Genomic DNA, 24,688 nt, shown 5'->3' with positions numbered 1-24,688 from the left:
ATGCTAGGACGGCTGAATTAACAGGTGTTTGACTTTATTTTGGAACATAGCGCCTGGGAGGAATATTTGTATGATAGGAACTTACCAGATGCCTTAAAGAAGCCGTGAATCCCGAGGGAGATGCGGGGCACCTTGGTTGGGCGCTCATCATCAGCTGACTTGGGCATGTTTAACTGTGCATATGCTTAGATGTATAAAAATGTCTGCGATACAGCCGCGAAACAGCCGCAATGCACATTTGTACTTGTTGTTTGACTGGTGACCAAGCGGGCCTTATACTGCAAGCCCGGTTTCCAGGCCCCACCTGCGCCCGAAAACATCCAGATTTATGCTTAAATATCGTTTGGTTTTCTCCGGAAATGCCTTCAAAAGGCTTCGGTGGGGTCCCCGAAAAATGCTCCAAAAGGCCCCAAATCCGTTCGGAATGCTCCGGGGCGCACCAATTTTCCTTTCGGGCAAAACGGAAATATCTCGAAAAAGTTCGGGCCCGAATCGGGGTGAAGAACCCTGGGTGACCCAGGCTGGGCATAGCCCCCAGTCGTGATACTTAAGTGCCTGGCCAGAGCACCCCGCCCGGGTAGCTTATATCCCGGCCTACCTGCCGGACGAATCTCTACTACGGTCCTGCCGTACTAGGATAATGTCGGTGGGGCCCCGGGCCCCAGCCTGTTAGGTTAGCTACGAACATTCGGTATCTCCAAGTCATATCAAGATATTCCGTGACATGTACAGAACTTCAGTCTAATCGTCAACAAAATTAACTGTTATAATCGTTAAAATATTCTAAGGGAATTGTAGCGTACTACAGACAGGCACCGGGAAAGTGAGAGACTCGGTCATCACTATCCGCTGACATCCACCTCAGATCACTCCGGCTTCATCCACTCGACTGTCTAAGATGCCAGTAGCCGCACAACATGGGCCGCGTAATGTCAACACCGATGAAGGACGGACCACATAACCCCACGCAACCTTCACCTCTGCACATTCCCATGTATATCTCACAGGCGCAAATCCGTGTACAGCAATATACCTCTCCAGCATAGCCCTCCCAATCCTTACAGCACCGGTGGCCAGGTTGCCGCTCACGTGCATGGCGTTAGTCGCCCCAGCCGGGCAGGTGGGAGAACGGGTTCAGCAGGAAGAATATTCCCCTGCCTTAGTGTGATGCCACCTTCTCGAGCTTTACAGGACTGCCCTCTGGGGAGTCATGACTCCTCACTCCACGCAGCCGTGAGGTTGGGAACGTGAAGGCGAAGAACTCCTTGCCGAGTGGAAGCTCTCCTAGCGTCCAATCCTTTTGCTCGCGAATGAGCTCGTTGATCTCGGTGTGGTCAACATAAAATTGCGTGTCGATCTTGCAGTCATCAATGCTCCGTGGTGATGACTGTGTGTGTGTGCCTGAAAACTGTAAGTATAGCGCACGTCTCTTGCTTGTGTGCTTGGAATTTGGGTGTCGGTGTTTCCTGTTCGTGTACGGCTGTTCGGCTGTTGAATTGAAACACAAGTAGTGTTTTGTACGGAAGCTGGCTGTCCTTATGTTGCTGCAGCTGCTGCTCCTGCTGCTGCTGCTGCTGCTGCTGCTGTGTTTAGATGTGCAACGCGTCTGCTATTGCTGCTGCTGCTGCTATTGCTACTGCAGCTGCTATTGCTGCTGCCGCATTAAGGACGAAGGACCGAAGTTAGTTTTTCCTTCAGGTTAACCTTTTCATACATGCTGCGCGTTTTTTGTTTTGTTCCTAATGTCGATGTCGCTCGGTTTCTTCTTTTTTTTAATGCATTTTCGCATCGGAGTATTCCGTCAGGGAGGTGTGTGGGAAGTGCGGCTGTGTGGTGTTCTGTTGTGTGGTTAGGCAGACGGGGAGGACGAGGGGGGATGTGCAAAGGCGGGGGGATATACCCTGCAGGGGATATACACCGACTCATCATTTGGCGGCTTCATGCCTCACGGAGGATGGGGGCTGGCTTCGCTGCATCGGGGCAGGGGGAGGAGGCGTGTTTCGCAGATGTACTTGCTTAACGGATGGGGGAGGTGAAAGGATGGGGAGAACGGAAGGGAGAGGTCAGACATGGGAAAGGAGGAGAGGACGACGAAAGTGTGTGTAGTAGCTGGTACACAGTAGGGCTCTACAAATACGCGCGTAGCGCGACCACCACCAGCATCTCGAGAGGCCTTTTCAGCGGCTAGCTACTACAGTGTGCCCCCGTGGGAAAGGGGCTGGGTGCCTTCGAGTCCCTTTCACGCACAGATAATGATGTGAGGCATTTTTAGGGTGACACACATATAAAGGTTGCGAATGGAAAGACACTAGCTACAGATTGGGTCATTACTTGAGGGGCACGCAACTGTCTCGATTTCGGAACACATGGATTTGATGGAATGAAATAGAGTCGTGTGTCCCGGGGTTATGGCCCAAGATAAGAATTGCGGTGGTATCCAGGAGCAGGTATCTAAGCCCAATCCTACGGCACGCAGCCTTTCTCGAATGGCCTCGAGTGTGTCCTTTCCCTTCCGAGATGCTTTCCAGCGTGCCGTGTGTCGGGGGTGACCTGCAAAACCGGATGCTTGGCTCTTGGGCTGTCGACGCCTCCGCGCGTTCCTGGCCGCCTTCTCGACTGTTGCACCGCCGCACAGCAGCAGTTCCGTGCAGCAGTTCCGTGCAGCAGTCCGTGCAGCAGTTCATGGATGCAACTACACCTAAAGGGGTTCCCTTTTAGGAAAGAACCAAAGTCTTCCGTTTCTTACATAACGTGCATATTGGATACAAGATTGTTGGAGGCATAAGGCTACGGCGTTGAGCCTTCTGTTTGTACGATATGGTTACAGGTTAGGGTATCTTCTCCGACATTCTGAGGCTCCATGCTAGGCAAGGTGCCGCCGTAATCACGACCCCGCGCTGGAAACTATCACGGATCTCGTATTGAAGTTTGTTATGTTTAAGAAACGCGGATGGAGGTTCGGATGCTTGCAGGTGCTCCGTACGGCAAAGCCTGGAAGGACAGGAAACGAAGCAGGTACTCTGCAACACCATGGAGCTGTTATGTTTGATCGTTAATATGACCATGCTGTGATTTACCAGAAGGTCGGGACACCTTCTAGGAGTTGACCGCTCTGTTCCCTGTTTTTCCTTGCTTGTGCTGCAGCCCTTGAAGGTACCTCTGCCATATTCAGACTGCCATATATAAACTGCAGCGCCTTTCATACCTAGCAAGGCCGTTTACGACTTGATTAAGCACAAAAATCTGTCTGGGCTGTCGGTAACGGCAGCCGCAGTCATAAAGCAACAAGAATGCCGCTAATCTACAGCAGTGTGTCACAAGGCACGGTGACAGTCGCTGAGTATGCAGCGTTCTCGGGCAACTTCGGTGCGGTGGCCAAAGACTATTTGGAAAAGGCCGGCAAGAACGAGGGCAAGTTCACTTTCAATGTGGACGGCCATACGTTCAATTTCCTCAACCGAGGCGGCTTCAGTAAGTGTATAGTATGCTAGGTGATTTTGATGGATGCATTCCCGGGCCTGGTTCGCGTAACAAGTCTCTTACTACTACATGCAGCCTACCTTGTTGTTGCGGATGAAGCCTATGGACGGGCTATACCATCAGCTTTCTTAGACAAAATGGCCAGCGAGTTTAACATAAAGTACGCCGACAAGGCACAAGGAGCGAAGGAGGGTGCGCTGAACTCATCTTTCGGGTGAGTCTTAAGGAGGGGGATTTGGCAATATGCCGCCAGGATACTGATCTCAGGTTTGCCGCTTGTGTGCACCGCAGCAAGCAACTAAAGCAGATGATGGAACATGCCACGCAATTTCCGGAGGAGTACTCGAAGGTCGCGTCGGTGCAAAAGAAGGTATGCGGATCGAGGTGGGGTGGGAGCAAACGGGTATTGCGGGGAATCTGGCCATGGCGTAGGGGGATGTGTACCATAGCATAGGTGATGTCGAACCTCGTGATGCCGCCGCCATGTATGCCTCACAGTCGCTGCAGAAAAAGCACAACCTAGCAGGCGCTGTAGGCATGGCATGTCGTTGCAAGTGTTGTGCGCATAATAGACGTAGCAATGTTTTGATTATGATACATGACAGCTCTAGGCATGTGCAACCCCCAAACCCCAATAAGGCCCAACATATCCCACTGTGACCTGGGCGACCGCGTGTCCTAATGCACATGGAATATAATGATGAATTACATGGTATCCTATACCTCGAGCCATATTGGACAGGGCTCTGGATGGACGCAACAGCTGCACGTCACGTATGGTTTGCTTTCCCCATGCACAGGTGGATGAGGTGAAGGGCATCATGACGGAGAACATTGAAAAGGTCCTGGCGCGGGGTGAGAAGCTCGAGCTGCTGACGGACAAGACGGAGAACCTCATGAATGAGGTAAGAGCGTCCGTGCTGCCAGGTCAAACAGCTACATGAAACATCAGAAAATTGGGTGTTCCTCAGGTGCTAGCGCAGGGTATGTTAGGGTTTTAGGGTATTACCTCAGCTTTTGGCTTCGGGGATTGTTGATGGCATTGATTAGGCAAAGCCTCAGGGTGTGACTGAACTTGGTAACGGAAAAGCAATTTAAACATTTTGATATGCGACTCTTAAGAAAGTCAGAATTGTCTTGCAGTAGGCAGGGCGTCGGGGTACAATCGGGTCCCTAGGTCGTTTGGCTCCTTAGCTCCACAGGACCAGGGGAATGTGGGACCTGTGATTATCCAGGAAACCGTTGATTTTTTCAAGTTGAGTAATTGAAGAACCTAATAGGAACACGAGGCGACATGCAAACGGGGTATCATGCGTATGTTACATGACCAACTGCTTTCGTGGATGGAGGAGGAAGCCTGCATGTCCTTCACGAGGCATGCGTGCCGCCGCCAACCCACCCCGCCTATCTACTCGCCGTATCTACCCTGTCGCTCAGGCGGACCGCTTCCAGCGGCAAGGCCGCACGCTGCGGCGTCGGATGTGGCTGCAGAATTGCAAGATGAAGATCGTGGTTGCTTTTGCAGTGATCTTGCTGGCGGTGATCATCTTCCTGCTTGTCTGCTTCTCGGGCGGGAACTGCCTGAAGCATGGCAAGTGAAAGGCACCGCTAGGGAGCACAGAACAGAACCCAAATCCTGAAATGATGTCCCCCATTTGGTGGCATTATTGGTGGCATGTCAGTATGCGCTGTGGTTAGCTGCAGCGGGGCGGAGGCGCGCAGAACCTGTAGTTTCTGTTTTTTCCTGGGTGGTCTTGGCACATGGGGGTTGGCTGGGTTGGCGGTCGTGATTGGTGGCCTTGCTGCTATATCTTGGAATCTTGTAAGGTTGGGGTTTTAGGCTGCGTGGCGCTTTGGCAGGCCAGGTGGCCGGGTTACGGAGAATGGCCTGTACATCGACAGAACAACCCAATAATCAAGAAGGATTGCTACTGGATTCGAGGGTCTGGTGACATAACGGTGTGTTAACATAACGGTGTGCTGGCGTCCACGTCGGTCGTGCCGTTTTAGTGTCCATGTACCGAATATTAGGGTCCGTCGGCCGCACCATTGATTCGCATTGCACCACCTACACGAAGGGTGCTGGCGTTGGTATTATGGTTAAACTTGCTGAAATTTTTGCGATTTTCGCATTCGGTTAGCAAAGCGCTCGTCCTTTTAGAGAAGTTATCTGCATCGCTGAGGTCTCGATGCCAACCCACCGAGATGGCAAAAGCGTTGGCTCCCTGGAAAAATTCCTGCCTCAATTGACGGCCTCTCTTACATCCTGCCTTACATCACGAGTCATTGTACGACACCCGTACAAATCGGACTTTCCCGCAAGCTGTCGGGAGTGTGTTGAATTTCGGCAAAGGAATATCTAAATGCTTCTTATGCTGGCCTGACTGCGCTAAGCGCCGACGAAGCCAATGCATGGGAAAATGCAACGGAGTTCTGAAGCCCCTCTGACGAGCGCAATGCTTTGTAACTAAACCGGGACATTCATATTTGAGACCTTACCTAGCTAATACATATAAAGCAGTCTTTTGGCTAGTCAACGTTTTAGGATGGCACCGAGGCGGACACAAAAGGATGAAGCTCTCCCTTTGCTAGAACAGCCGGAGCCACGCACAAAGAAGTCTACTTTGTTAACGGTGTGTCCCTTTATCCTTGGTAGGTACATTTGGGTCCATCATTAAGGAAAAGGGGTTGGCACGTGCGTTCTTAATTGTCCGCGAAAACACATGACCCCTTACTTATCCCCTTTCAGGCAACGAGTTTTGCGAGCGCTTGGCATACTATGGGTATGTAGCTTCTTTTCGTTTGCCGGCGTGGTGTTAGGGTTGTCGCGCCGCCTTGAAACGACACGCTTAAGCCACTTCAGCTTGTAACAGAAGCTGCCAAGGGTGGTCCTTAAATATGTCTTGGATAACTTTGATCGGCGATGGTTCATATGCCCGTCTTCAGGCTGGCAACAAACCTCGTCATGTACATCACAACGGTGATGGGTGGAGACCCGGCAGACGCAGCAATCCAGGTGAGGGGCACGTTCCAGAAACCCTTTCGAAACGTCAAGCTTGCCACTCCTTGACCAGCTTGGGAAGCCATGCATACACGGTACGGGTGCTGCCGGCATCAAACGCTCCATATTAAGCTCCGAGCCCAAATCCCTATTCAATGTGTATAACATACGGGGGGAACGCGAACTCCATCAACGAAATGCGACCCGGATTAAGTCGTTGTCATTAAACCCGTCATTTATCGTAATGCCTTACCGGACCCATTTGGCATGTTTGACTACAGGTTAGCGTGTTTGAGGGCACGTGTTACTTGACCCCCCTTATTGGCGCATACTTGGCCGATTCGAGATGGGGTCGTTACAAGACGATCCTCGTCTTTTCCTCCGTATACTTGGTGGTGAGGCTGGGTGGGGTATCCCGACCTGTAGGCGTCCGCAAGTCCAATATTGCCGATCTGGTATTGATCCGAATGTCCCTGTTCCTGCGCGTTCACCATCTGACCGCCTGAACACGACTGGAGCTGAATTAGGCCAGATTGCGATTTGGGTCATCTGCATTTTCCCTTCCCCCAAAGATGGATGTACGCTACTTGAGATCGCTACGGTATACCCCACTCGTCTACACACTTTATCCCCTTCCCCCTCTTCCCCCTTGCACTGCATGGCTATGCAGTACGTGTCTAGTGACCGACACTTGTGCAGCCTCCTTTTCCTCTTCTTCTTCTCCTGCTGCTGCTGCTGTGACTTATGCCATGTCGCACCACACACACGATATGCGTTTCACGTCTCCATCATTTTTCCAACCGCCTGGTCCATCACGCATGATTTCTCTGGCCCAGGGCATGGTGATGTTGGCGCTGACCTCCTGGCTGCCGGGGCTGACCCCTCCGGATGGCGACGAGGCCACCTGGCCGCAGCTGGGTGCGCTCATCGCCTCGTTGTCCGTCATCGCACTGGGGACGGGGGGCATCAAACCGAACGTGTCCGCCTTCGGAGCGGACCAGTTCAATGAAGCAGACCCGCAGGCAAGTGAGGGAGGGAGGGAAGGAGGAAGGGAGGGTAAGACGAACCACTGGTGAATGAAGCAGATACCAGAGAAAGACGGATAGCCCAGAACAAGATAAATGCTGCATCAGGAATACTTACTGACCAGTAAGGTAGGTAGGGGGGAGGATTTTTGCAAAAGACAAAGCTGTTACTGAAGATGCCCAAAGCACTTTGCACGCCGGAGCTGCCTGCAAAACATGGGGACGGGAGAGAGGAAGGGAGGCGAGGTATTGAGTCGGGCTGTTGCAGGCTAACCGTAGTGCAGCGTATGGCATGTGTTGAAAATGGTAAGTATGTGTGTGTGGGGGGGAAGGGGGCTTGCCGGGAGGGGAGGAGGGAAGGGGACAGATTACATGGTGAGCTCAGTCCTAAACCCAGGTTGTGCCGACATTTTGCCTTGTTTGGTCGCCCGCCCGGGATTTAATGTACAGATGTGCTGTCAAAACTACTAAGAAAGGAAAGGCTTCCGGGGGGCCAGCAGATAAGGGGAATGTCGGTAGAGCTTGGGATTGAGGCTAAGGTTTGGGGTGGGGTTTTGGGACGAAGGTCTGGGGGTCGGTGCCGGATAGGTGAGGTGTGTGCGTGCGTAAGAGAGAGGGGAAGAGCGAGCATCATGGCTGGTTCCCGAGTCGTGGTTGGCAGGCAGGCGGATGTGTGTGCATGAGCTTTGGCAGAAACATCGTAGGGTGGGAGGCGGAGCTGCAGGGATGGGTGATATGGACGGAGGAGGGAAGGGGGAAGGGAGGGAGGGAAGGGGCATTTAGAAGTAGACGGGGGACAGGCACGGTTTGCCAGGTTGGCTGTATGGCTGGTTAGAACATCTGCTTGGTTGAGTGCGGTACGGCCGATTGAGAACCTGAACAGGAGATCCGAAACCACAAGAGATGAAAAAGGTGTCTACATAAGAACCGAAGACCCAGCGTGAAGATACTAGCTAGCCTGATCTTACATACTTCTGACATACGTCTGACATACTTCTGGCGTATCAGTCGACCCTTGGCAGCAGCTTCACTCGTTCATGATTCGTCTCTCCCCCCTCTCCCCTCCCCTTCCCTCCAGGACCGCCGGGAGAAGGAGTCCTTCTTCAACTGGTTCTATTTGGCTATCAACGTGGGGTCGTTGATCGCCTGCACGGTCATTGTCTTCATTCAGGACCAGGTGTCCTGGACGCTGGGCTTCTCAGTGCCGGGTAGGTCTTGGACATCGCCGAGGTTGGCGTGTGCGACCCGCGGGTCGGTCCTTCCATCGCGTGATGGTAGCTATCTTTGTTGTCCTTGTTCTTGTCTTCAGCGGTGATGGACCGGTGTAAGGAAAGGCGAGTCCGAACCTGACACCCTGGGCGGGCATTGGGGCTGCCGGGTACGTGGGATTTATATGGGCTGGGGAGGGGATGGTTGGGGAGGGGATGGGGAGATGGCGCTGCGTTGTGTGGTATGGTGTGGCGGGCGGTAGTGACCTACGGGGCCATCGCTGCCGTTTTGTCAGGTCGCGCAGATCAAGTCGAGGGAGGGGGGGATGCATTTCTAGGCCCAGGTGCAGGCGCTGGTTGGCGGGATAAGCACGGGTACCCTAGAAAGGTACCCATGGCGCTGTGTTCGATAAAGGGAGAGATTCCTGCGGAGTCGCCGGGCCTGTGTTGGCCTCGGAAGGTCGGGGTTTTCCATGGGAATGAGCACACCACCCTTAGCACCCGGATCCCTTAATCCACAGCGCCTCCGCTTCGCTTCCGTTGCTTTCAGTTTTGAAGCCCAGGGGGGTGGCCCTCTCGCCCTCCTCCCACCCCCCTCACAAACCTCTACTGCGCCCGCTCTTCCCTTCCCTTTTTCGGTCGTTCACGTCCTGCTGTACCTCCGTGTCGTACCTTTCCATGTGGCTAGCCGTTGCAATGGCCACTGCGGTGCTGCTGTTCGTGGCTGGTCGCAACGTGTACCGCCACGTGCTGCCCACCGAGTCCCCCATGGAGAGGGTGGTGAGGGTGGTTGCCGCCGCCGTACATAACAGGTAGGGGAGGAGCATCAGGTCGTACGGCGTAGCACGACGTATGACGTAGCAGGACGTACGGCGTATCAGCCTATAATGAAGCCACACTCATAAGGGGCGTAAGGGTGAGGTTGGGAACGTGGGGGAATGATATAACCTCCACCGCGATTGTGTGATAGCTGCGATTTCGGTCCGTTTTGTCTTTAAGACTACCTCTCTGACCTTTTCCCTACTCCTCTCTAACCTTACCGCTTACTTAACTTTGCTGCATAAAAAATTCAAACGCGCCCAAATACTCAAACGCGCAGGTGGATTAAGAAGAAGGGCGTCGAGCCTCGTGCCGCTGACGTCAGCAGCCTCCACGGCGGCCACCTCTACTCGTCCGGAGGAGTGGGCGGCATGGGCCCCGCCGACCACCGGCCGACCAGCATCAGCGGCGCCCCACCCACCAACGGCCATAACCACTATAAGAACTCTAACCACCACCTTCACCACCATGCCATGCTAGGCGGCGGGCTGTCTGCCAGTCCGCTGCCTAGCTACCTTGATTTGGCTGCTGCTGGGCGGGTGTCCGATTCGGAAGGAGGGGCGGGAGGGCGGCGGCGATTCCAGAGAAACATGTCGGTGCCTATGAGCCCCTCTATGAGCCACCGGTGGCTGGAGGTGGGTGGGGTGGGGGTGGGGGTGGGTATTGGGGTCGTGCTGCAGCTGCAGGACACAAAAGCTGGTCGCATCAGCACTTTCCCCCCTCATGACCTTCGGAATCAAATCCATCGTACGTGTTATTGTTGTTGTTATTATTATTATTATTATTATTATTATTATTATTATTATTGTTATATTACACCCCCTATTACAACCCGCTTACCGCTACCTCCCTGGCCTTTGCAACCCCCCCTCCTGCACAGGATGCCATCACGGACTGGCAGACCAGCCAGGGCACAGTGATGCACCTGGACGGCCTGGCGGGGCACTACACGCCGCAACAGGTGGAGGAGGTCAAGATGGTGCTCAGGCTCATGCCGGTGTTCTTCACCACCATGCTGTACTGGTAAGAGGAATTGTGGCTGCTGCTAACGGAGCAGGCGCTGTTTATAATCCAGGGATTTGACAAGCGGGGGTTTGGTCACGTGGGGGTTCGTCTTCCCCCAATTCTCCCCCCCCACACACACACCTCCCCTCCTCTCCCGCAGGACCATCTACACGCAGATGGGCAGCTTCTTTGTGCAGCAGGGTAACCTCATGGCCCGTGAGGTGGTGCTTCCCTTCACTTCGACCCACTTTCACGTGCCCTCCGCCTCCATGTCGCTGTTCAACACACTCTCCATCATCTTGCTCATCCCGGTGTACGACAAGCTGCTGGTGAGGAGGGCCTGAATCTGGGGCTGGGGCTGGATAGAGCAATGCTATGTGGGCAGCGTTATGTACGGCCCACTAGGATTGGGTTTACACGTCAGATAAAACGCACCTGGCTCCGCCTCCCCCCTGACTATCTTTTCTTTTCCTCGCCACACACACACACACACACAGACACAGACACAATGAAACACACGTGCTACTTGCAGGAGCCCGCCATAGCCCGCTGCCGCGGCAAGATCACCCTGCTGCAACGCATCGGTAAGTTCATTGTTTTACGGCCCTCCGGTCCTGGTCCTGTTCCGAACGCGACGTTTTGGAAAGTGCTCTCTCGTGCTTGTCGCTGCTCACAAGCGCTCGTGCAGGCTTGAGAGGCAGGCAAGGTGGTGTTTGGTTTGTTTGCAGTTGGTTTTCTAGCGTACTCCTCCTCCCCCTTCCCCTTTCTCTCCCGCCCTCTCGCATCTCCTTCCTTCCCTTCCTTCCTTCCTCTGTCGAACTCAATAGTACCTTGCTGCGATACCCGATACGATGTCAACATCCCCCCCTTCCTGCTGCCTCCCTCCCCCTGCTCCCTCCCGCTCTCTGTTTCTGGCAGGTTGGGGCATGGTGCTGGCCCTGGTGTCCATGCTGGTGGCGGCCGCTGTGGAGTGGTACCGGCTGAGGAGCCTGGACATGTGCAGGAATGGCGCGGACCCCCCCCTCCACCTGGGCTCGTCTTCGACCTCATCTTCCTCGTTGTATGGCGCCACCCCGACCGCCACTTCCCCGTGCAGCCTGTCCATCTTTTGGCAGGCGCCCCAGTACTTCATCGTGGGCGCGTCGGAGGTGCTCGCGTCCATAGGGCAGCTGGAGTTCTTTTACGACCAGGCGCCTGACGTGATGCGGTCATGCTCCATGGCGCTGCAGCTGGCCTCCACTGCCATCGGGTCGTATTTGAGCGGAATCATTGTGTGGGCCGTACAGGTGGGTTTGGATGAATGGGGAGGGGAGGGGGAGGGGAGGGGGAGGGGATGGCACAAGATGGGTTGGTGGGCCGTGACGGCAACTGGGTGCCTCGGCAGTCTAGTGGCATCTAGGCTTAGCCTGAGGCGTTTTAAGGTGTTGCGGGGTTGCATAACGGAGCGGTGGGAAGCTCGGTCGTGTTCATTCACTCTTCGTTTGGGAGTGTGCCGAAGAAAAAGATGACGAGTTGGTTGACGTTCTGTTCTGGTGCTTCATTACACGTATGCTCACGTGCCCACCCTTTTGTCGTACACAGTTGGGCAGTCCCGCTATTGCCGGTCGGCAGTGGCTCCCTCGAGATCTCAACAACGGCCGCCTGGACCTCTTCTTCGTCTTCATGGCCGCCCTAATGGCTATCAGTACGGCATCCTTCGTCGTCGTCGCCATGTCGTACACTTATAAGCAAGTAGAGCACAAGCGCCACGTCGTCCAGCCACGTGTGTCCGGAAGCGGTCAGGTCGGGGCTCCTACGCTTGTGCCGGCAACGCAAGCCATGGCTGCAGCGGCGGCGGCGGCGGCGGCGGCGGGTGGTGGCATGGGGGTGCCCAGTGCAGCGGCACCTATGGTGATTCGTGGTCGTGCCGCGGCGGGAGCGGAAGTTCCGGAGCCAACACCGGAGGAGCTGGATATGTACGGCAGATCGTTGGCGTACGTACCGCCGTCGCCGGCGCTGCCGGCGCCGTTCAGGTAAGAACTGGCCGCTGTGCCACGCCAGTGGAGAAGACAGGCCGCGCTGGGGGCCACCGTTACCGGGACTGCTGCGCCGGGGGCCACCGTTACCGGGACTGCTGCGCTGGGGGCCACCGCGGCCGATAATTGCCACCATCATGGTCAGGGTATTAATAAGGCTAGCTGGCAGACGTGGCGATGAGACGAGAAGGCGGAGAAAGGCGGAGAGGTGATGGTGGGGTCGGCTGTGGGAATAAGATAAGGACGAGCTAGCGAGAGGTGGGTGGTTACATTGGACAGGGCAGGTGTTTTAGTGGGGCGCGGGTGTCCCTGCAACAGTCCGCGTGGTGGGGGCACTCCGGTACAGCTTCATGGCCAGATTCCTTGCCGCCGCTGCTGCTGCTGCTGAGGATGATGATAATGATGTTGATGATAATGTTTATGATGATGGGGCCCTGTGGTCTTGAACCTCCATAGCTCGACATTGAGAAAGGGAGGCGAGGGCGTCTGCGGGTAGGCGGCCGGTGCGTCGAAGTGGGAGCGCTTCTGCCGGTGGGTGCCAGGTGGGAACCAGGAAGATGTTAGAGCGGAGTGATAGGAGTAGTGGGCGCTGTGCTGCTAAGATGGTGCGGGTATGGATGCAGAGGTGCAGCATGGTGCAGATAACCGCGGCCGCGAGCCAGGGCGCACCTGCAGTCTGCATGTGCGTTTTGGCAGGATATGCATACTGGGTGTGTGAGAGAGTATCTTTTTCTCTAGGTGTGCGTGAAGAGGATCGATATACAGAGATACAGATGGTGCGAAAATTGGGTGTGTCTGAGAATTTGTAGGTGGGCAATTATTGACGCACAGTGCAGCTTTTTTGCTTTTTCTCTCCTGGGTTTGGAATCTGTCTGTCTGTATGTGTGTGTGTGTGTGTGTGAACGTGCGTGTAGAGAAAAAGGGGTCTGGGTCTCGTGTGCACGTGCATAAAAAATTGGTGATGGTGAAAAAAAAGCGCCGGGCAGGTGTTCTTCTAGCGCTCTTCTACCGCGGCGGCTTTATCTACTTTCTGGAACTGGAACATGACAACCGACGATTGTCGGATCTGTGAACTGGAACACGGCACACCCCAACGGTACCTGAGGCGACAGGTGCCGCCGCTGGTAGCGCTGGCGGTAGGGACCGCAGGAGAGAATTCCCATCCGGAAGCACATCGAGAAAAGGAAGAACGCATCATCCTTCGTGCGTTCAGAAGGAAGAATATTGTGCATGTGCTGTGCTGCCGGCTGGTGTGGTGCACGGCGCGGTGCGACCCCGATGGAGTCGGACACGGTGTGCGGCACCACACCAGGTTTTTAAAGGGCCTGACGGATGAACGAACAAAAGGGGTCCCCTGGGGGAAAGTGTGGGAAGTGCGTACTATCCGATGCACTACCCTGCGTCCGCTGTATAGCTTTTCCTTGGACAAAGTGGGCCGCAGCACGCGTCCGGATGCACTGCAGGCGAAAACTTGGAAAGGCGAATCCTCGAACCTTCTTGCTTGCTTCGACATTTTTTCCCTCGCTGGCTTTTGGGCTCCCCGGATTTGTTGACGTGCGTCCTCTTAATTCGCATACGATATATACAACGGTAGATACATCGCGATGACCTGGATCCCGACGGCGTGCATGTCGCTGGGGGGCAAGGCTGGCCCAGGTGGTGAACCGGAGAATGCTCTGCGTTCTTTGGGTGTGTGGGGTGTGTCGGGGGCACAGCTGGCTTCCCACAGAGCTGGCTTCCCACAGAGCGTTGGCGACGGCGATGGGGTGGGGTGGGGTGGGGTGCACAGCTGGGGAGGGGCTGCGAGGGGCCTGGGTATTATATGCTCTGCATGGGATTGGCTTCGACGCCCATCTGTCTGTTCCTCCGGTTACCTTGGCACACGGTTTCTCTCTGTCCGTCTTCTCACATGTACGGGACGGCAGTGTCTTGAGCAGCAATGGTGTGGTGAGCAAGGCAAACAAGGATAACATGACCCCACAGCTCCCAGAGATTGTGCACGTGCACGCCGCCAAAACGTGGGCGGCGATGAGGGTACGTACCCCTCTGATATCAGCATCCCAGCTCGAGCAGGGGGATCCGCCGCTCCGGAAGTTTCAAGACACTGCGAGTGTTCGCCATATGTGCTGCGGGACAGGACTCCTAGGAAAGCAGCGCCATGGGGGATCGGTAGGTTCTTGGGGATTGCGTCAGTTGGCGATGGCAAGGCGATAATTTAACGGTACCGCGATGACGGTATCGCCTCGTTACTGTCCTGCTGCATCTGCGCAATCCAAGCTGCGATCCACTCGCACATTGGGGTCACAGCGCTCCGCCGGTAGGTACTCAGAAGCAGCAGCCCGTGGGGTGGCCGGGACGGGCGTACTTGTCACGGTTCAATATTGCTTTTCGGGACGGGATGGTGATGAGCGTTTGAGAATCGTCCTGTTTTGTTGCGGGTGGCCGTGGTGGTGGTAATGGTTGTAAGAATTAATGGGTGGTTTCTTTTGTGCAGTCTGCCTTGCTGGGTCTGCTTTGAGACAAGTTGGCTTATGTGATGTGGGGCGCTCATTGCCTGCTGCCGAAAGCGAGCTAAGGGCCAATGGGCCCCCGTTATCTGGCCTTTTCTTCATCAATGACTCCTTGGCGATATCCTTTTCGTGTTGCTGTAATGTTCAGTCGCTATCATTTCATGGTTGGGAATATACAGTTATAGTACATAGGGGATACTGTAGGTGGGCGGTGTATTAGGCCAACGACGGCGTTCTATGACGTTCTATGGAAGCTCAAAATCGTGCAGACCGGCATCGTATTGCCCCAGATGTGACATGACTTGAGAGTATCTGAAGCAGCACCAGCAGCATGCGGCACTATGAGGTCCACGTGCAACACGCCCTGCAGCGTCGATACTTGGCAACACGTGGACATTACTGGCTCCCTGCTGCTGTAGTGCAGCGCCGGAATGTCCTCCATTCCCCTTTGTGCAGATTTTGCAAGAGGTAACGTTGCAAGTTGGACACATTACCTCTCAGCACAGCTCAGATGCAGCAGATGGCTCTGCAGCACAGCGTAGCATCGCAACAGGTGGCAACACTGAGACGGTACACATTCGACGATTTGCATTTCTCATTTCCATCCATCCGTCCGTCCGTCTGTACGTCTGTACATCATCAGCTGTTCTTATCAGCGTCGCTCTGGCTTTCAAGAGCTGGACCAGTACGTCCAGTCCGCTGTTGGCCTCGATAGACGGAAATTCTAACTTTAAAGTTCTCTCGTAATTCTCCTGGACGAGCCCCTGCTGCTGCTGAGGCAAGTGAGAGTAAGTTTTGTAAGGACGGTAGCGGTGATGCCTGAGCTAGCCGCTTGCACATGCAGCAGTTTACAACAGCAATAAATAACAGCGACAGCGATACCAGCAGCACAGTCCGCCGCCCGGCCGAGCCTCGCCCACTGGCTGTTGCCTAAAACGCCGTGACCTATTGAGAATCGAATTTAGATAGAGTAAAGGCAAGATGATTGATGAGCGAGATGCAGTTTGGTGTGGTCTTCTAATGCAATTCGTCGGCTGTCCCTAGCTATCTGCATGAACCTGGAACCTTCGAGGAATAGACTACGACGAGAGCGTCCGAGAGCGAATACATATACAGGGGCAACGAGTACTAATAGTCTGTTTTAGGACTTTTAAATAGCGAAATGGGCGAAGCGGCGCTTCCCACGTACATTCCCCTGCGGCACCACTGGTGTACCGGCCCGCTGTCAGAAGTACGCGCCGTACTCACCTAGCTCGCGCAAGCAAGACACTCGGTATATACGTGTGGATGTTCTACAATAGCCTGGACAACGCCCCTACCCAACGAAATGGAAAAGCTTGCGCAAACGCCGCCCCCTGTGGAGACTCCGCCACTCCGGTCCCTTTCCAGCACTGGTGTCTCAAGTCCGATTTGATATGGAACCGAGTTAAGGGCAATTGGTGCCCCGGTGACGTGCACGCCGACCTCGCTGCAAAGCTACCGGCATTACTGTCGGAAAGAGACCCACACTCATACAATACCAGAAAATGGTGTCAGCAGTATTAGGACCCGGGCGGGTCCGGCGCTTTGCTGTGTTTAACACTTACGTACAGCACCGAAGTTGCAAAACCAGGTGGAGGGTCGCTAAACGGACCCAAAGTCAGACATGACCACGTAACCATTGCGGTTTGGGGCGACAGCAGGCGGGGCCGTATGGGCCTGAAGACCCACCCTATGCAACAAACGGCGATCGGGTTGAGAGAGTTTAAAACCATCGCTTGTCCGAAGCTCCAACCCTAGCTTTGAACAATCCTTTTCCAGGCCCCCCCCCGAGGCGGCATATCGTGGTTCCCATCGTGGTTCAAAGCCACCCTCGCCGTTATAGTCCAAAGCGAGGATAGACGATTGATGAGTTGCGATATGCGAATTAAAGCTGCTGGCCCCGACCCGCGTGATGCTGGGAGGGGATGCCCAGGCGTGAGACGTACCATCCTCCGTACAACGACCAAACGAAACTGGTTTGCTCATTCTAAGTGTTGAGCCTGAGTGAGGCTCTGTAAGCCAGCAGTCGTTCCAGATGCCAGAAATTAATGACGTGGCATTGAAACAACGTACGGCAGTACCTACAGTATCAAGACCCCGCACGTTCCGAAGATCATGAAATTGCTCATTCAGAGGAATACCTTCCCCGTCCTTTAACAAAGGATTTCCCCAGAGCGGAATTCGGTAACATCAGCACCCGGGACTAAGTGTTGCGCGTCTAAAAGGATCGGTTGTGGTAAAGCACGCCAACGCCCTCCGAAGTCGTGTTAATGCCGGGCAATCACTCGGCGCTGGCCTTCCCAAGGATTGAGATGGCACGGTCATCTCGCACATCTAACGGCAAGCAGACGTAGCGGTTGGGCCGCCGGGTGGATATGTCGCAATATCACCAGTAATACCCGAGATAGTGCAAATGGGTTTAGTTACGGCCCAGTAGGCCGAGGACGTTCAATCATAGCCAGGATGTGCAGAGCATTACCCTAAGCAAATCTAGTAGAAAAGGCATAAGCAATTTATTATTTAGCTTACTCAGCCAGGCGTATATTTTTACATATACGGCACCTCCGAGGCCAAAATTTAAAAACCTCAGCACGGCTTCATAGCATGCAACATTCGACTGGATTGGCTGCTGCCGTGAAACGTATGTACCGATATAATTAAATCTAACAGACCATTTGCATTCCGTTCTTCGAGGAGCCCTACCCTTTCCTTGATAATTCCGGCAACTGTCCTTTTGCATTAGTCAGAATGCACATTGCAGCGGATGACAGGTGCATAAATGTGGTAGAAGCACGTTGATCTCTTCTCGTAACGTCAATCATAGTTGTGAAAACATGGACATCCTAGGGGAGATTCAATTAAGCTGCGTCTCTCAGATTGTTGTGATCAGCGGTTGAACTACAGGGCTTCTAAGACCAAAGCCTTCTGGATGGAACTACGTAGGTTAAGAAACAGTCAGTTTTTCGTTGTTACTGCCAAGTCACTTGTAGTCGTGGCAGGATGCATAGTTACATAGATCGCGATCATAAGCGCATGGATGTAGACCTTGCTATGCTATGCTTATCGGCATATTAGACATCCTAGATTAATATGCGGCGTGGCATTTTGACGCACAAGCGCGGCACCTTACGCAACGTACGGACATTTCGAGCAGATCAAGCCAGATGCCAGAAACATAAGAAGCGACAATTCAGCACCAACATTTACAGCACTAACATTTAAGTACCAACCAACCAATTCAAGCAATAACCAGTAGCGTATAATAACAGGGCCTTCTCCTCCTTATTACTAGGGTATAATACACTCCTTACCCAATGTCGCGCAAGCTTCGAAACTTTTTAGCGGATTTGTTTGGTAAGAAAGAAAGATCGGATTGCACGATCATCTTTTACGTTCCAACTTCCGACACTCCGAGGGAAAAGCCCGCCGGGATAAAGTCCTCGGCTTGCGGTGAGCCGGAACCAAAAAATGACCAGCAAGGCAACAACGATCAGGTGCAAGGAACTATCCTTCCGACAACAAACCTTACATCAACGACCATCGGCGAACCGCTCCCAGCCCATCTGCTGGTGCTTTGCGGAGCCTCACCCCGCTTCAGTGCGCAAGTGGACCGATGGACAGAGGACAAAGAACCCTCGAACCGCCACGGGCCAGGGGCAGTTCTCCGCGTGCCTCTCGATTCGGAGGACGCGCTGCCTTACGCTCTTTCCACCATTCGCTTCATGTACACCGATAAGCTGGAGGGCCTCAACACGGTGGATGCGCTGCTACGTGTGCGGCAGCTCGCGGCCTATCTGCAAGTCGAGGGCTGCGTTGAGGCTTGCGACACGGCACTAAAGTCCCTTGTGGGGGGAACCCCCGAACGGCCCCTCGGAACAGAAAGTTCGACAACCACGACAAGGGCCGCGGGACGTGCCGCTGCTTTAAGCGGTGTTATAAACTTGTACATGAGCCGCAGCCTGCTGGACGAGGACCAGGGCGAAGTGGGCAAGCTTCTTCACGTATGCCGTGAGCAGCTGGTGAAGCACAGCAGCAGCAGCAGTAGCAGCAGCAGCGGCGCTGGCAAAAGCAGCAGCAGCGGCGGCGGTGGCAAAAGCAGCAGCAGCGACGCCGCTGGTAAAAGCAAGTGCAGCGACGCCGCTGGTAAAAGCAAGTGCAGCGACGCCGCTGGTAAAAGCAAGTGCAGCGACGGCGCTGGCAAAAGCGAGTGCAGCAAGCATGGCCCGCTAGTGGAGGGCGGCCCGACCCTGGGGGAGCTGCTGGCATGGGCGTTCCAGGACGCTGCCTGGGCCCTCAGCGACTTAGACGTGCGGAAGCAGGTGGAGGGGCTGCCGCTCGGGGCGATGGAAGCACTGCTACAGAGCGACACTTTCTCCACCGACGATGAATCTAGTGTGCTGCTGCTGGTGGCGTGCTGGTTGCAGGCGTCTGGGTCATTAAAGACGGATAAAACCAGCGAAGCATGCAGCTGCCTATGCAAGCTCGTGCGGCTGAGCCACCTTCCCAGCACCTTCCTTCATGTCGTGCTGCCAAGCCTGTCCTGGTTCCCCATTACCCCAGGGGAACACCGCTTCCTCTGCGACTATGCACATGCACCGCCGTTGCTGCGGGCGCAAATGGCGGCAGCTGCTGCTGGAATGTACGACTGCGGGTCAGCCTGGTATACGGCGGCTGTACGGCCTCGGTCGTCAATGCAGTCACTACGGTCGTTTGATTGGTACATCACCCGGAAAAGCCTGCAGACTGCACTATCCACGGATGCAGCAGCACAGTCTGTTACCATCGACGGGACCTTCGTGGATGGCAGCAACTGCGTCGTAGCTGGTGGCCTCAAATGGTGTCCGTATGTGCAGTACGACAAGGGTACGGATATGGCCGGCGTCTTCCTATCCTGCCAGTGGCCTCAGTCCTTGGGGCTGTCCGATGCCGCAGAACTTGTGGCATTGGTGCAGCCGGGTGCTGTTACCCTGTCCGTCGACAAGGGGAGAACGGCGGAAGGGGGTTCTGCTGGAAATGTCGCGTGGAAGATGAGCTTTGGACCGGAGACCTTCGTGCGTGTTGGCTGGAGTTGCGGCAACAAGGCGGCGCTGCCGCTGCAGCTCTTGGCGGCGACGGAGGGTGAGGGGAAGCAGACTCCAGGGCAGGGCCGAGGCGACAGCGGTGGCAGCAGAGCTGATGTGCCGGCATCGCCGCTCTTGCCGGACTACTCCTCGCTGACACCCTGGGAGCCGTACCTAACGGAAGATAGCTTGTGGGGTTCACTTTCGTGGGCTTCATGACAACTGACACGAGGGGTCAGGTGGATGATGCGCATCAGCTAGAATGACGATAATAGAAAAAAACGGAGGCGAAGCAGAAAAGTGCAAAAGCTGGCTATGTGACGATGTGAAAAGATTATTAGCTGCTTAGGGTGTAGAGCTGCGGTACTTGTGTGTTGACAGGCTGGATATGGTGAGGAGAAGTGAAATTCATGACGAGCAGGATGTCAAGGAGCGCACCAACTGCCGCTCCATTGTGGAGGCTCCGCCGTTATGCGGTTCGTTGGCTAGGCGGCTGTTGTGCGGCGGATGGTATCGATACTATTCGTAGCCAAGGGAGAGTTGGTGCATTTGTTGTTTTTGCCTGATGTTGTTGCCAGGAGCATTGATGCCTGTACAGGTGGGCTTGTATCTGACGCTGTGTTTAAAGAAGATGGCTGTTCAGCTGCGGAAGGAAAAAGGGAAGTACTGGTCTCATGAGCTTCCATTGGAATCCAGGATATATGGCTCGGACCTCAGGCAAGGGCTCTGCGCAACGAAGACCACTGCAGCACCAAGCACATGAATTTGCAGGCGCAAGGAATGAAAGACAAGGTTACTTTAGTGAACGAACCTACCTCCTAGTAACTGGATGCTGTACCGAACGGTAGTACGTAGCAGATGTCCTGAGAGAATCACTGTTTTTCGGAAGGATATTTTGTAGAGCAAGAACCGGTTACTTCTACTAGAAAGTGATTAACTGTTAATTCCGTAGAAGCAAGTTGACGAGCCCCTTGAAGCTAACTTCGAATTATTGTGAACTCCTTGCACAACTGCGTAGACAAATGTACAGGGATCGATGCACCTGTAACTAGCTTGCATTGTTATCTTTGCTTGCCTTTTGAGCGCAAACAGCAAGGTAGTACTTTGCTTTCCTTGACGATGGCAACCCCCAATCCTACCTGCCCATCGTTTAAGAAGTGGCGTGGCGTTTCCTTTCGCAATAACCAACGTCTTGAGGACGAAACCAAGCCCCCAGTCTTCGCTCCTAAGTTCAATGTATACGTGCCTCCAGACCTCCAAGATTTGCTCCAAACGCGTAAGCAAAGTTGTTTTATAACGTAACAGCTTGCGATTGCGCGACTGACTCCTTATCAAAGCACACGTTGTGCATGCCGCGCCGGCCAATCATTCAATCACACGCCGCAGGGCCCCGTCGGTTCTCACCCGATAATTTAAAGGAAGCTGTGACAGCAATCAAAGCGAACGACAAGCAACAGTGGCTTCCAGCTGCTCAAGCGATACGCAAGGCTCTAAGCAAAGGTAACGGAGAAATACTCCTGCAGCGAAGGGACGGAACCCGAATTGCAGCGGGATAAATCGCAGGGGGCCCAAATCGCGATGGAATATGGAAGACACGTTGGGGGTTGAAACGGATCACAAATGCTCTGGGGGTAAGGGGTTTGGTGCTGCACGTGTGTTCGCTTGATTCCCTAGGGGCGACCCACTAGGTGGGAGTGCCCCTAGGGAGCTGTAAGTCGAGAACGGGGGAGATTGGGGTAGACGCCGTGCTGGATGGTGACATCCCTTTCCCCCCCACACAGCTCCACTCGCTCGTGATTCGTCTCCCCACCACCACCACACACACACGCACACCATTATCCTCAGCTTCGTGCCCATTTCCCTGGGTTTTGGGTCCCTTTGCTTATGACGTGTCCCTTTGCTAACATGGCCCATTCCTTTTGCCCCAAGAAACTAATAACTGTGTTTTGAAAAAACAGTGCAGCTGTTGCCGGTGCTGCTGCTGCCTCCTGGCCGCTCCTGCAGCAGCAACAGCAGCTACTGGCGCTACTGCCACTGCCGCGGCGTATAGAGCTGTCGTCGCCCTTCTCGCAGTTGTGTCTTTGTAGCAGTTTCCCTTCTTTCCGTGACACCGTAACGCCGGCCTTTCTCTCTCTCTCTCTCCCCACCTACCTACATATCCATCTATCCATCTATCCATCCATCTATCGATCTATCCATCGATCTATCCATCGATCTATCTGGATCCGCACCCCCAACTGCCCTCGGATTTCACATGCCGCCCACCGGCCCCTGGCCCTCTCTCCTGGACCTTGGGCGCTTCGTGTTCGGGCCTTATCCGAATCCATGTGTATGTGCACGCGTGTCTATGTGTTTTTGTCTCTGATCTGCCGCTGCCGCTCTCCTCCCACTAAAACCCCCTCCCAACCCCCTCCCCTTTTGCCCATACACACACGCACACGCACACACACACGCGCGCACGCGAAGAGGCTAAACCCCCCATCCAGGAGGTGTTGGACCTGGGAGCCCTCCCTAGACTCGTCTCAATGATGGAAGTCAGTGACATTCCCGAACTGCAGGTAAAGAGGTGGGGAAAGTTGTGAGTGTGTATTGGTGGGGGAGGCGTGAATTTGGAGGGGTATGGTGGGGTGTGTACGGTGTGCGAGTCTTCCTTTCATCCAACATCCCTGTACTATACAACTTCTGCCATCACGTACATACATACAATACATACATACATACTTGCTTGCTTACTCGCACCTACACATTGTTTTGAAACACATACACACACGCATACCTCCATCCTCGACACTTCCTATTCGCATCTCAGTTGTTTATGACGCACATGCACACACGTACATACGTGCATACGTACACAAAGTTGGCGACGGAGGACAGCTCTTCACGCACGTAAGCGCCGCCGCCTCCAACTTGCATCCTTTTCTCCCTTATTCCCTTATTGCATTACTTGTCCACCATGTTATCTAATTTGTGGTTACCTCACCTTGGTGGCTTCTTTTCCGTGTGTGTACGTGTGCGTGTGTAGGTCAAGCACACGCACACAAATACAAATCCATCCATACATTTGGGCGCAACACGCTCCCTCCACATTCCACCAAAACACACACCCTCGCACACATACACTCCTACTGGCCCCCTTCCCAACTACCAAACGAACACCCCCTGACAGTACGAGGCTGCCTGGGCGGTGTGTAATGTGGCTAGTGGAAATAGTGCTCAGTGTACGGCAGTGGTTGAGGCGGGGGCAGTGTCGCCCGCATTGAAGATGCTCACGGCGGATGCTAGCAATCTCAGGGAACAGGTGGGGGCGGGTGGGGAAGGGCAAAAAATGCAATTTTTATTTGTCTGTAAAAATGATGGATTAAAAATAATAATGGAAAATGCATTTGGTTGGTTTTCTGTTGGGCTCCATCAGGCTGAGCACTGTCAGTTGACGGTTAGTTGAATCGTTTCGGCGGTTTGGTGAACTTTTAAAAACATTACACCCTGCAGGCGGCGTGGCTGCTGGGCAACGTCGCGGGTGACGGTGCAGGTGGGTGTGTACGACACGACGCAGATGCTTTCCGTACACTGGTTGGGTTTGCTTACTCGCGGGGTGGACGGTGGGGTAGGGGTTTTCGCGGGTGAACCCGCCCCCCAACGCGTGTGTATGTGTGTTGAGGGTGAGGGGTTTAGGGCAGGTTAAAGATAGTGGAAAGGAAATGAAGGGAAAACAGTAACGGAGACCAACCGTAATGCGAGTAACGGATCGTGAGGACCTCATTGCGGGTTTGGACGTAACGGAGTTTAACAGAATTAACGGAATTGGGGGTGCTGTGGGGCCTTGCTGGGACACCGTGACAAGCGCAACAGGTCCTGTCCTCCACCTCCTGGGGAGGCAGATAGAGATATAACCCCTATAGGGGCTTGGGTGGTTTCGATTGACAGCTCCCATAGCTCCCGCCTCCCTTTAACCCCCGTTGCCTAACCCCGTCCCGTCCCTTCCGCCCCTCCCGCCTCTTCTGTCTAACCCATCTGTCCATCTATCTGTCTGTCTGTCTATCTGCCCTACCCATCTGTCTGTCTGTCTGTCTCCTTCCCCGCAGTCCTCCGTGACAAGTGCCTGGAGGCGGGTCTGCTGCCCCCGCTGCTGGCGGCCGTGGCTCAGGAGAGGGAGGTGAAGCCCCTCAGACAATACACCTGGCTGCTGCTCAACGTCACACGGTTCAAACCACGAAGGAAGGAGACGCTGGTGAGTGGGGGGTTTAGGGAGGTTTGTGCAACCCACATCGTCTCCTACCTCCTCCCCCCCTCCTCCCACCCCCTCCTCCCACTCCCAACCTCCTCCCACTCCCACCCCCCCGAACCCGCGCACCCCCCTGCAGTTGGAGGTGCTGCCCACTGTGGCCCGGGTGACTGCGGACACCTCGGACGATGAGACCCTGGCCGACGGCATGTCGGCCCTGGCGCACGTTGCGGACGACTGCAATGCGGAGGTGGTGGGGAGGGCGAGGGAGGCGGTGCAGCGGGCGGGACAGCTTGTGAACGACCCGTGAGTGGCTGGG

The 24,688-nt window shown here is 54.6% G+C and overlaps 4 protein-coding genes across 4 annotated transcripts in view; all 4 read left to right on the top strand.

Moving 5' to 3' along the window:
• The first annotated feature begins 3,050 nt into the window (after window positions 1–3,050).
• On the top strand, window positions 3,051–5,959 carry vamp73 (uncharacterized protein). Its single transcript, XM_002958858.1, has 5 exons — window positions 3,051–3,471; window positions 3,556–3,694; window positions 3,772–3,850; window positions 4,281–4,385; window positions 4,918–5,959. The coding sequence occupies exons 1-5, from the start codon at window positions 3,291–3,293 to the stop codon at window positions 5,077–5,079; spliced, it is 666 nt and encodes a 221-aa protein (XP_002958904.1). The 5' UTR covers window positions 3,051–3,290; the 3' UTR covers window positions 5,080–5,959.
• Window positions 5,960–6,222: 263 nt separating this feature from the next.
• VOLCADRAFT_70090 (uncharacterized protein) lies at window positions 6,223–12,554 on the top strand (the record flags this gene model as incomplete). The annotated part of the gene is made up of 14 exons (XM_002958857.1): window positions 6,223–6,263; window positions 6,427–6,496; window positions 6,763–6,876; window positions 7,318–7,507; window positions 7,665–7,672; window positions 8,597–8,714; window positions 9,403–9,526; window positions 9,934–10,129; window positions 10,495–10,556; window positions 10,699–10,867; window positions 11,071–11,122; window positions 11,457–11,574; window positions 11,635–11,824; window positions 12,120–12,554. Coding segments are annotated over 14 exons (1,887 nt in total), but the record flags the coding sequence as incomplete, so codon positions are not given.
• A 5,844-nt stretch (window positions 12,555–18,398) lies between these two features.
• On the top strand, window positions 18,399–20,363 carry VOLCADRAFT_100219 (uncharacterized protein; the record flags this gene model as incomplete). Its single annotated transcript, XM_002958856.1, has 3 exons — window positions 18,399–18,534; window positions 18,643–19,103; window positions 19,362–20,363. 3 exons carry the CDS (start codon window positions 18,399–18,401, stop codon window positions 20,361–20,363), a joined length of 1,599 nt encoding a protein of 532 aa, XP_002958902.1.
• A 900-nt stretch (window positions 20,364–21,263) lies between these two features.
• VOLCADRAFT_121763 (uncharacterized protein) overlaps window positions 21,264–24,688 on the top strand; it is a gene marked incomplete at both ends in the record, with an annotated part of 6,669 nt that continues 3,244 nt past the window's right edge. The window contains 7 exons of the mRNA XM_002958855.1: window positions 21,264–21,420; window positions 21,531–21,644; window positions 22,611–22,678; window positions 23,314–23,445; window positions 23,637–23,676; window positions 24,230–24,375; window positions 24,509–24,675. Of these exons, the coding sequence (XP_002958901.1) occupies window positions 21,264–21,420; window positions 21,531–21,644; window positions 22,611–22,678; window positions 23,314–23,445; window positions 23,637–23,676; window positions 24,230–24,375; window positions 24,509–24,675 (824 nt within the window). The remainder of the gene's footprint in view (window positions 21,421–21,530; window positions 21,645–22,610; window positions 22,679–23,313; window positions 23,446–23,636; window positions 23,677–24,229; window positions 24,376–24,508; window positions 24,676–24,688) is intronic.

The sequence above is a fragment of the Volvox carteri genome (assembly GCF_000143455.1).
Source record: "Volvox carteri f. nagariensis unplaced genomic scaffold VOLCAscaffold_109, whole genome shotgun sequence".
NCBI classification, from domain to species: domain Eukaryota; kingdom Viridiplantae; phylum Chlorophyta; class Chlorophyceae; order Chlamydomonadales; family Volvocaceae; genus Volvox; species Volvox carteri.
The sequence above is the reverse complement of the archived record's forward strand: the minus strand, read 5'-3'. Positions and strand labels throughout refer to the sequence as shown.